General features: G+C 34.9%; 1 protein-coding gene across 5 annotated transcripts in view; it reads right to left on the bottom strand.

The window, feature by feature from the left end:
• Positions 1 to 2,612: 2,612 nt before the first annotated feature.
• Positions 2,613 to 12,203, bottom strand: part of ATRX (ATRX chromatin remodeler) — a 293,312-nt gene continuing 283,721 nt past the window's right edge. For all 5 annotated transcript variants that reach the window (XM_082716012.1, XM_082716016.1, XM_082716013.1 and 2 more), the window contains 5 exons: positions 10,030 to 10,179; positions 9,046 to 9,171; positions 8,210 to 8,305; positions 7,592 to 7,720; positions 2,613 to 6,346 (listed from right to left, as the gene is read on the bottom strand). In XM_082716012.1, the coding sequence (XP_082572138.1) occupies positions 6,068 to 6,346; positions 7,592 to 7,720; positions 8,210 to 8,305; positions 9,046 to 9,171; positions 10,030 to 10,179 (780 nt within the window). In that variant the 3' untranslated portion in view covers positions 2,613 to 6,067. The remainder of the gene's footprint in view (positions 6,347 to 7,591; positions 7,721 to 8,209; positions 8,306 to 9,045; positions 9,172 to 10,029; positions 10,180 to 12,203) is intronic.

The raw sequence follows: 12,203 nt of genomic DNA, 5'->3' as shown, positions 1-12,203 counted from the left end.
ATTTAAGACCCCAACTTACTCTAGCTTTCTATAATTCTGTAAGTGCCCCCCTCTGAAGCATTAGAATCTAAAGGGGTACATGTATGTAATAGGGTGGGGGAGACCATTTGAAGAGGTAAAAGGGAAAAAAATGCAGGCGGGTACTTCATTTGAGCCTACACATCCAGTAGAGTGTGCAACAGAAGAGACGAGAGGGTGGGAAAACTTGCTAACAAAAGGTTTACTTTACTAAAGGTAGTATTCAAGCAAGCCTGCATCACTAAAGCCTCCATGCTCTATAGTTGAAAGCCTACCAAGGGCTGGTAATGAACTAATAAGACCTCAGATGATGTATATTAGCCATGTTTCTTGTTTAAGTTTGGTTTTGTTTCCTTTGAAATGTATTCAGCATGCTAGACATAGTCTTCTACCTACTTTGCTACCAGCATGTCAGGACAAGCAGCTATAGAAAAAAATAGATTACTATTTTACTCTTCTATTAGTTTTTGTCACAAGATTTTTTATAAAATATTTTAAAAGTATGCCATGTGTGTGGTGACTTTTAAGAGTCATTATAAACAAATATTGCTACTATAAACTTCACCTAGACCAATTTAAACATTGGCCTAATTTGGGCCTTATAGCTATGAATACAATGGGAAGTCATCATTAAAAGCTGACTTTACAGAAGCTGAGTTATATTTACCTTCATGCTTTATTGTGTATATAAACCAATCAGGCAACAAGGATATAAGAATCATCCTTAAATATGGTTTTTCATTTTCTGAGTTGTAGACACAGCTCTGGGAGGGCCTCTGGGCAAAAAATAAAGGAGGTTACAGCTGTGGAAGTGGTAATTAGAGGCCATTACAACTTGATTTATCTGCTTTGTCATTAAAATGCCTGTCAGAGCTTTTGTTTTTTTCTAAACAGAGGATAAGAAAAGGTATACCTTAGTCTGGGAGAGCGTTAGCCAAAGGCAAGGGATTTCTAATTTTGTTCAAACTTACTATGTAACCTTAGACAAACCCATTGCCTTTTGACTTCAAATCGTGCTTTGCTCACAGTTAAACCCTAACTCTTGAAGCTGAAAGGGACCTCAGGAAATCACCTGGTCCAGGCTCCTGCCTTCAGGAAAGTTATTATAGTCCTATTTTCCAAATGAGATATAAAGACCCAGGTAACTTAGGTAACTATTGTTTTCTGCCTCCTGGGTGCAATGAATTTTATTTTTTTACTTTTAACTGTCATGAGGAGAATGTACTTATTCTCACTTCTTTCACAATACATTGTATACAGGCTAACACACAACAACCACAAGGCATTTTGGAAAATACCAAAGGCATCTCGCAAATATAATACTGATATATACTAGCACTTTGAAATGGATGGGTCTTAGGAAAAACTAAACAGAATGGATTTAGCCCTTTGAGGAATTAGCTTGAGGAAACAAACAGAATTACACTCAATTTAGTTAAATGGACCACTTTCTGTAAATACATGCATGGGTATAGTTAGGAGTAATGAAAAATTAAGAACAGGAATGCCACTAAGGGTTTTACCATTAGGCTTGCGAGGGTAATCAAAAAGAGTAAGTGAAATTTTGCACATAAAACCAGAAATCCTGAAGAAAGTTGGATCCTTGGGTAAGAGTAGGAGTAAGTTTTTTCTTGCAATTTAAATTCACTTATACAAACCCTAATGATTTTTTCCTTAAAATTGTCTATAGTCTTGTCACTGAATGCCTGGGTATCTTCCCATCTCCCATCTTTCTTCACTTTGTATTCTAAACCATTCAAATTATCTCTGCCCAAATTACCATCTTTATTGCTACTTCGGACACATCCACCAGATGTCACAAACCTGTTATCCTCGTATTGAAATTATTCAGGATTTCAAGATCCTTGATTAATCCACTCCAATCTAGTATTTCTTTCCCTATCCCCACCTTTATTCCGTTTAATACTATGCTTTCTCTTCATATACCTAAAATAAATCCTGTCTTTGCATGTCATGTCATCTCTTCACCTTTCTTGAAAACTAACATGTATTTGATGTGAGGACTATAGGGGGAGGGCTCAGTCTAGCCAACAGGTAAAAGTCTCTCATCTGATATGATTAAAGGAGACTGGAGCCAATTCTCCTCCCTTATGTTTCTACAAGGGAGAAAGTGAGGGCAGAATGAGGTGAATTTGGAGGAGTGCTGCAGGGTGGAGATTGCTTGGACTGTGTGGTAGTTCTGAGTATTAAAAAGGGCCTGCTGTATTTTAGGGTTTGTCTCACTCTTTCATTCCTTCAACTATAGCTTTATCTTCATTATCTTTAATAAAGGCCTCCATTTATATGCTGTCTTCCTTGGTAAATGTAGGTAGCAGTCACTACCAGAAAGCTCTCTTGAGTGAGAGAAAGGGTGATTGCTTTAGTTAACCAAATAGGCACAATGGTGACAGGAAGGTTACTCCACAGAGAAGGTGGCAGTATATATCGTAAAGGAATTTTATGGTGGTACATACTCTGAGGAGTAAAATTCTTAGGTGGGGGGTTGGTGGGGCCATTCCATCATTATATTCAACATGAGTAATGTGTGCTGAGTTTGGTTACCTAGCAGATATTGAGCTTAGAAACAATATATATTTTGGATTTTAAATTTTTATTCACCTCCATATAACAGCATATATAAAATGTTGCACAGACAAAAAGCATTTCTGAAATTTGGTAACTCCTTTGGGATTGGCACAGATTACAGACTTGAAAAACAAATCCATGGTGGAGGAATTTTTATCTCTAAGGGTAGATTTGATGTGGAAATAGCTTAAATTCACTTGAGACTAAGTCTGGTGAAATAAGATGGGAATAATCTGAACGTAATTTTTAGTGAAATAAGCATGTAAAAGAATGACCTAATTTACTGTTAGAATAGATACCTATAGCTTCACAACATGCCACCCTCAAAGGAAACAATGGTACTGAGATAGGTAAGTGACTACCTTAAAGTTTTGTTTGGGGCACAGATGTTAAGTATCTGATTTTGTGATAGAGAGAAAATGGGCATAGCTAAGGGAAGACTACAAAATATTCAGCTTCTTTGGAGGCCAGGTAATAAAGGCTTCCATTAACCTGTTATGGCTTCAGGAGGGTAAGCAGCTTTTCTATCAAGTGTGGATTGGTAGTCTTGCTTGATTTAAATGAGTGATGCAGCTGTTGGGAAGCAGGAAATGGTGCTGGATTACAAAGAGACAACCAAAACTAACACAAACACACATAGGCTTCCTGGTATGTAAATTATTTTTGAGGTTAGAGATCTCCTTTTACAGAATTTAGTACATAACAGATTCAAAAACCAAACTTTTTGACCTCCCAATATTAAATAACTAAATGTGCAAAAGAATCACCATTAAATAGGACATCAAAAGCTATACATTTTCTATGAAACAATATGTGCACAGATTTTCAAAGCTGTGAAAATGCAATAAAGAGCACAACACATTTTGGTCACTTTATTAAATGACATTAAATAGTTTAAGTTTCAACTACTAAACAGCACTTTGAATGGTGAAAACACAGATAGTATTATTGTCATACTTGAATGCTTTTCTTTAAAAACACAATTCCAGTCCTTATATATATTACAAAACAGCCTTAAAGGAAGAAGTGACATCTTTTCTACAGTACTTAAGATACTCAATACAGAACTGAAAAGCAGTCTAACAGAAACAAAGGCAAGTCTTCACAGCTGTATGATTTCAGCAGCCAAAGCTGGATGATGGACTGAAACATTACTATACAACTGGGACAAAACATATACAATATCACAATACTAAGCAAAAACGCTTTACACCCAAAGAAATAAAACAGGTTACAAAATATGGAGAATTTAGCAGGCAAAACTGTATAACAAGCAACATTTTAAATCGTCATTTTTTAAGCCATTGCAACTATTTAAAACATCTAAAACAAATATAAAAATGAGCCTTTTAGTATCTTATTGATGTGATTTTGTCTTTAAATATTTGTTAAAGCTTGATGTTATACTCAAAGTACATATTATGTAGCTAAAATGTCAAGTGAGAAGAGTGTATGCAAAGTGGTCCAAGTTTTATTTCAAACTCTCTTAGTTCCAATTAATCCTTTCTATGTATTATTCCTTAAGTCATAGTTTCATCCATGGTGAAAAAAGTTTAGAAGGTTGCCTAAAATTTCTACATCCATGTCTTTGAGCAAGTAATCAGACCATGTTGAAAATTTCCAGGTCTAGTAAATCAGGTTTAAGGTATTCTGGACTTGTAGATTCACCAACTGACAACAGCTGGCCACAGTGTACTGCCTTCAAATATTTATCTCGTAGATCTTGTCTTCTGGAGTAAACACACATCTCCCCCCACCCCAATTCAATAAATTTAACTATGTGGCTGGCACAATATCCAAATACATGGGATTTATTAGTGATAACTCACCATGGTAAAGTGAGGGGGATGAAATGGATCCACCTAACCTCACAAATTATGTATCACAAACCTAGTGCTCTTAGATGTTTACCACTAGTACTTTCAAGATAAAAATGGAAATCTTTTAATAATCCAAATAACTCAAAACAGTTCTAGCTAATGTTAAACTCATTCTAATCCAGTGATACCTAGAGCAATTCCTCCACCCAACATTTTTTAATGAAATTCCTTAGCTATTTCCATTACCTATTACAACACCACCTCAAAAATGGTTTTGCCATGTTGAGTTGACTCCCATAGTCTAATAATTTTTTTCTTCAAGAAATTCAAGCAGTCAAACTGTACATGAATAAACTTATAGGTCATTTTTATAGGCCTGGATTAAGAAAAACAATGTAATGATTTTCTAGTAAAACTTCAAAGAAGGGTATTAGATGAACTAATTTTGATGAAAAAAATTGCCTCACAGATCTAAACTAATAAAAAATCGAACTTTGAAATGTAATTTATTTAAAATAACATAGGGAAGTTGGGGGAAAAGAACATGATGATGACAAAAGAGAGGAAGAGCACAAAAGCCAGTGATCCTTATCTTTCAGAGGAATTATTTCACAATACTGACAGTACTGGGAATTACTAAAGCACATTCCTCATGTGAACTTAAAAGTCAGCAATGGTTCTGCCATTTTGATATTGTTTATAAAACAGGGTGTGACCCTACCACACCATCATCCTTAACCTCCTAAAATGCTAGAACTTGATTTTGTTAGTCCACATCCCACTGCCAGCAACAGGATGAAGCACTAGCACTGGCACCAAGCAGTTAAGAGATGTGCTTTATATTAGTGCCAGGAGAGAGAAAATTCATGTGTGGAAGATAATCCACAACCCTGAAATTTTACCAGTAATTATTTCAGCACATATAACTGAAAATAAAAAATGGCAGAAAGACTAAAGAAGAAAAAGGAGTTCTCTTCTTAGGCTATACTTAAGGCTGTTTATACAATACTAAGATAACTGCAAGACTCCTCCAAGTTTTAGAGCAGTAGTATTTGAGAATATTGCACACAATTCTGTGTCAAAGATAACCCTTAAGTTTCTAACTCTCACTCACAGAGATGATACAGCAGGAGCCCAGTTGCAGACTTCAGTCAAAGGAACATTAAAACCATTTCAATCATTTTAGTAAGGAAATGGATTAAGTACAAAAGTATTTCATAACTTGAGGAATCAACTCTAAGAACTCAGCTGTGTGTTTTTATATGTAAAGAACGAATATATAAATCTGTATTCTTTCCTAAATTCATTAATTTTATGACAATTTTATGGTTGCTAAAAGCAGGCATAAAAATTTAGAGAGGAAATCTGTGGAGTTGTTACTGTTATGGAAGGACTTGTTTTCACTGAAAACAATTTGAAATATCTTCTGTACTCAATGTGTGTAAGAAGATTCTAGGCAACATCACTGACAAACGTCAGGAAAAAATGGTATGCCCTATTAAAAAAATTAAAACTAATATGGAAGATTGGCATTTAAGGGGATCAAACTATTTATACAGTTGAGTTCTGTTAAGTTATTGATTCCTAAAAAAATAAAAGATCTTTCTATGATTTTAACAATCCTTTAAGCTTTTAGTGCAAAATCACATTGATTTCCCTTGGGAAGGTCCTGGATTTTTGCTTCTCATTGGGGGTGGTGCACGCTGTAAGGGTGGTGGCTGCATACCACCAGCTACTGACTGATACATCCCTCTCATATCAATTTGCTGGTAGTTAGAAGGATTCATGATTAAATTTGGAGGCTTTGGCATCATGAGGTGACCCAGTGTTGCTTGCTGATAAGTCATTTGTTGTTGTTGCTGCTGATTGTATTGCTGCTGGAGCCTTCGGTTCATAAGTATTCGCTGAACGCAGCTGATTAACTAAAGAGAGAAAACGGAGCTGTTACAAGTGCATGACCTATCTCAAAGAGGCAAGTATCAAGTTTTAAGTTAAAATCAATTTGTTAAGGGTGTACCATACCAAAAGGAAAACACATAATTTGAGGCATTCACAGGACCATTACTGTAGGAACCAGTTAGTAACACCACTGAGGGCTAAATTCTCTTAATGACTTGACTATTGTATTGTATTGTAAGAAGGATTTAGGTTAGTTGCCATAGTAACCTGTCTTACACTATGATTAGTTTCAAGTATTAGTTATAGCACTTTTGATCAAATCTCATTTCTTCATTCTTTTAAATATTTCACATGATGACAAACATTTTTAGTGACAAATACCCAAGGGAAAAAGCAACTTGCAGTGGGAATAATTCCTACCTGGAGTGTCTCAAATTTCCTAAGATAATCTAAAAAATCAGTAATCTACAGTGCTTTCTAAGTAAAATTCATGCCACAGAAATTGATTCCCTAGAGTCAAGAGTCGAAATTTCCCAGTGAAAGGCAAATGGCTGGCAAACAACTATCCTGGGAAAAATGATCAAAGGTCCTGGAATATGCACTAAAGATTTTTAAATTTTATTTATTTGACAGAGAGAGAGAGAGAGAGAGAGAGAAAGAAAGAGAGAACACAAATAGGCAAAGAGGCAGGCAGATGGAGAGGAAGAAGCATGCTCTCTGCTGAGCAGGGAGCCCAGTGTGGGGCTCGATCCCAGGACCCTGTGATCATTACCTGAGCTGAAGGCAGCCACCTAATGGAATGAACCATCCAGGTGCCCCTGGAATATGCTAGTCTTTCAAAGAATTATATAATTTAGTAGGAACCTGAAACATATATCATCTATATAGCTCCACTTTTTTAAAATCTCAAATTAAATATATTAAAAAGTACCCTCATTGTTTAAAAATGGTAAATATGGTAAAAGTCTGGCAAAAATTCCTTTTTAGATGTCTAGAATACACAAAAAATAAAAAATAAAACTATGTGGACAAGAACCTACACAATCTTCAAGGAGACCCATTAGCAATTTGTTGCTCTTTTGTAACCCTGTAACCCAGGTATTACCTTTATTTGACAATTACTATGATTTCTGACAAAATTTCTTCCAGGAAAAAACAATGACCAGTCATCCATCCCTCTGAGGGAATGTGTCACAGAGATGTCACACAAACCCATTATTATAAATTCAAGAAAACTGGACATAACTTAGAGATAGTGGGACTCTTACCATCTGTTGTTTTGTCAATACATCATTGTAGATTGCTTCTCTTCGTTTAACATCAAGCTCCTGGCTGGCTTGCCTACTTAATGCTAACGCCTGTACCTGGGCCTCTGAGAGATTCATGTTTTCCTTCCACTAAAAGAAAAAGGTTCCATTTACTTCCTATTGCAGTAGAACGGAGGAAAAATAATTAAGGTACTCAAAAATATTAAGGATTATAAAAGGTTTTTGTCTTAAGAAAACAAGGATGTAAAAGCAGGGTACTAAGTTATCCACTGTTGTACAAGGTTTGGCTATTTCTGGAATGAAACTACTTGGATTTAATTTGTGTAACTGATAAAATATGTTTATGTAAACAACATACTCATTTCTATAACTGATTGACTTCCTAATCATTTGGGATAGCACCCATTTCTCTTTTGTGCCAACATTTAGGTAAAAATGCTCAGCACTATTATTCAGTTTATTAGTATTTTACTATTGCAAATTAAGTTGTAAGAATCATGTTGTTTTCCCCACAGAAGGAGTAAAGCAAACAATTGAAAATAAAAACAAAAGGGCTGGGATGGGGGAACACATGACAAAAATATCAAGTTGGAATAACATAACTGCGAATTAACTTACTACAGCTGAAATTATATCTTCAAGAGGCTGAATCCTCACTGCTGTCACACTATTTGTTGCTTCCACAACTTTTTCTCTTCCTTGATTAATGAGGTCCTAGAAGAACGCAAGAAACGTTATAAGGACATATAAAAGACACATGGTTATAAAGTATAGGGACCCTTCCTTTTGCCAATTTATAGCATTTGGTTTTAAAACTCTCCAAATAATTGAAAAGCAGCAAAATGCAGCACTTATACAGTGGGTAAAATTTATCAGTGAGGGTCCTGTTAGGAAGATAAAAGTTACGGTTTGCACCAATAGTTTATTAATTTAAATGACTCCATAAGAACATTTTCAAAAGAAAACCACAGATTCAATTAAGTTATTACATAATAGGTATAATAAAACCTAATCTTTCTTATTTACTTCATAATTGGTTCTAGTTTTAAATGTAATACTGGACATTATCATATACCCAATGCTGCATCTACATTGCATCAGAATATAGATGTATATATCCCATTTTCAAATATTAGCAAGTTAATTTGTTGATTCAAAGTATTTTATAACTGAAGAAAGTGCTATTTCCCTAGCCAGTCAATTGCCCTATTGTTCCTTAATTAAAATAATTCAAAGAACATTAATTCAAGGCCTAATTCTTTTGTGTTCTGAACAAACTACACTTTACTATACTGTGATAGTTCAAAAAGGTCAACAAATAAAAGAAAAATTTCTTGGTCTATTCAGAGGTAATCTTTTGGAGAATGTGATATTCCTGCATAGGGAACCCTCAACAACAAGGTACTTGAATGCCTTTAATTCACGTTAAACTACTTTTGTACTTCACAACTTACCTCCAACTGTTGATTACTCATTGCTGACAGGGCTCCCAAATTGAAAGGAATATAAGGAGTTTGAGAGTTGAAACTGACAGGGGGTAAATTGGTCCCAGTTGGTATGTTGAAACGCATGGTCAGTCCCTAAAACCAAAAAATTATGCACTTTCCACATTGTGATTTAAAACTTGAAATTCTACATCACCTACCGGTTTAGAAAAGATTCCACATTCTCAGATCTAAGAAATTATTAACACTCTTCCACACACAAACAAAACACCCTTTTCACCCAAAACCAAGATCTTATTACATGGAAAGCTTTAACCCCTGAAGGTGTATTCTTTTTTTCTGATAATTCCCACAGAATGGGGCAACTCAGAGAATTCTAATGAAACTCCTAACATCACATTAACGTTAAAGAAGTTTGGTACAATGAGTTAGGAGTTTAAAAAGAATTCAGGTATTAGGATAAGATTTCCCATGCTCAGGAGCATTTTTGCTCAAGTGGTTTGGTGTTTAAAACAGACATGGAACTATTTTAAATAAAGTTGCTGGTGGAGACTGATATTAATGTCCAATAATGGAATATTTTTGTGTTCTGACATTCAGTCAAAATTTTGATTTCATGGTACACATGTCAAAGAAACATTTCCTCCTACCTCTAAACTCTAAGCTACTGCATGTATGTTACTAGAGTGAGGGTGTTGATGGGAGTTAAGTGAGACTAAATATAGAGCTTCCCACTAATCTCTCAATTCAGCGTGTGCTAAGCAGAACTGGGGTTACTACTCTTTAAGTGGAAACTATTTTCTTCTTTCCTTTCCTTCCACTCTACCACCAAAGGTAACCAAAGCCTATAAACAGACTCGTATTTGGGGACTCTGTTCCCAAAGACTCCCTATTATTATTACAACTGTTTCAAATGTGGCCCTTTCCTTACTCACTGACCTTTTAAACGACTAACACAAAAACAAAAACCAAAAAGCATTTTGAATGAACTACCTTCTTCTCTGCTTCATACTCAGCCCAAGCTGCTTTTCTTTCTTCTTCAGTCAACTCTTCTTCTTCTTTGTGGTCCAAAAGAGAATCGTGTTCATGATATCCTACAATGTGTTCTTTATGTATTTGTAGAAGTTCTGCAAGTATGGTGTCCTGTTTAGAGGGGTTGAAATCACAGAGAATTATTTTTTCTGTCTGGATTCTATCTCCATAGTTCTTTGGTCTACTGTCTGACTAGAAACTAGACACTGGCTACTACACATATTTCTGATACATAGGATATAAATTACTTAGAAAACAGTCATAATACATACAACACCAGCCTCTTCTGTAAGAACTTCCTATAAAACAGTGTTTTATATAAGCATGTTTTAGGGGTTCCATAATGTTTAAAATGTAGTTTTTGTGAAGTTTTTTTCTCCAACTTTTTTCTAATTTTTTCATATGCATTTTGTTTTGTATTTGTTCTGAGTTGATAATAAATGCTAATACAAGTCTGCTTAAATCAGAGATTACATTGGATGCTTGTGTTAAAAATCATGGCTACTCCTGTTTATACATATTTATCAACTTTATTTCTATCACAATTACTTTGGCCACCAGCCACTATACTAACAAAAAGCAAACCTAAATTAATCTAAACAGCTACAGGAAAGTTGCACTGGATCATAGAGTCCTTATATTTCAATTGTAGAAAGGTCAATTATAGATTGCATTGTAAAGATGCATAGGTCAAATTTAAACTGATAGGCAGTTTATCATGTTATTGTTACAGTGGGTTTTTTTTTTTAAGTCATAGTGTCTTAAGTCAGTCTTTTAATAATTTTTTATTTTTTTATTAACATATAATGTATTATTAGCCCAGGGGTACAGATCTATGAATTGCCAGGTTTACATACTTCACAACACTCACCACAGAACATACCTTCCCCAATGTCCATAACCCAACCGCCCTCTCCCTATCCCCCTCCCCCAGCAACCCTCAGTTTGTTTTGTGAAATTAAGAGTTTCCATGGTTTGTCTCCCTCCTGATCCCATCTTGTTTCATTTATTCCTTTCCTACCCCCCAAACCCCGCCATGTTGACTCTCAACTTCCTCCTATCAGGGAGATTATATGATAATTGTCTTTCTCTGATTGTTAAGTCAGTCTTTTAAGGTTAAAAAAAATTAAAAGCTTAAAACTTGGGATCATTTATATACTTAGTAAGAACAAACAAACTCCTGCTTTGTGTAATTATGATTATGAGAGAGAGAGAGACAGAGACTGGGAGGAGGGGGTTAAAGTGAACCACAGATGTTACTTGCTAATAAGAAATTAAAATACTCACATTGTTTATTAAGAAATCACAGATGAAAACCCGAATATATAAAAGGCAAATTAATTCACTTTACAAAAGGATTTTTCATAGCTTGTAACATCAAGTTCTCTTAGAACACACTTTCTAAATTGAGTGTGAATGTAGTGAAGGAACATAAATAATTACAGAGCAAAGGAAAGGTTGCAGAAGTATAAGTCCATTAAATTTAAATTTAATCTACATCTAGTAATGCTTAATGCCTTCCTAAGTTTCAGCATAGACAAATCCCACACGTGAAAATAATTCTGTCTTTACATCTTCATTGACCCCCAGAGTATTATAACACATGGTAGGAACTCAAATTTCTGTTAAATAATTCAAGTTGAAAGACTCAATTCATGAGGCCCTATGATTTCTTCTGTACAATAGGAAATGCTGACACTAATTCCAAATAATCAGAATATTTGGTATCATTTAAACAACTCTTTATCTTGCTACCCTAATAAACACTTGAAATATTTCATCATTCCATAAGATTAAAGGAATTGATTTCATTAATGAATATAATTGTAATTGAGATTCTATACTTCATTTTGACATGATATACTATTTCTTTTGTTGAAAACCGAAAACATTAGAGGACCATACGTAGGAGAGGGCTCAAAAAAGCTGAATGGTGGAATACAGAGATGCTAACAGGTTTAGTTCTTTTGAAACACTAGCTAAACATTTCTCCTCTACACCAGTGTAGAAATCTGTCATCAAAGCGGACTTCCCATGCCTATGCAATATAAAACAGGTTTATCATCACTACACAGATCTCTAAAGCTCACAGTTATTGACCAGGTATGCAGAGAGGCCAAATGAAATTAAATTCT

The sequence above is a fragment of the Mustela nivalis genome (genome assembly GCF_964662115.1).
Source record: "Mustela nivalis genome assembly, chromosome: X".
Classification (NCBI taxonomy): domain Eukaryota; kingdom Metazoa; phylum Chordata; class Mammalia; order Carnivora; family Mustelidae; genus Mustela; species Mustela nivalis.
This window is presented reverse-complemented; position numbering and strand designations above follow the sequence as displayed.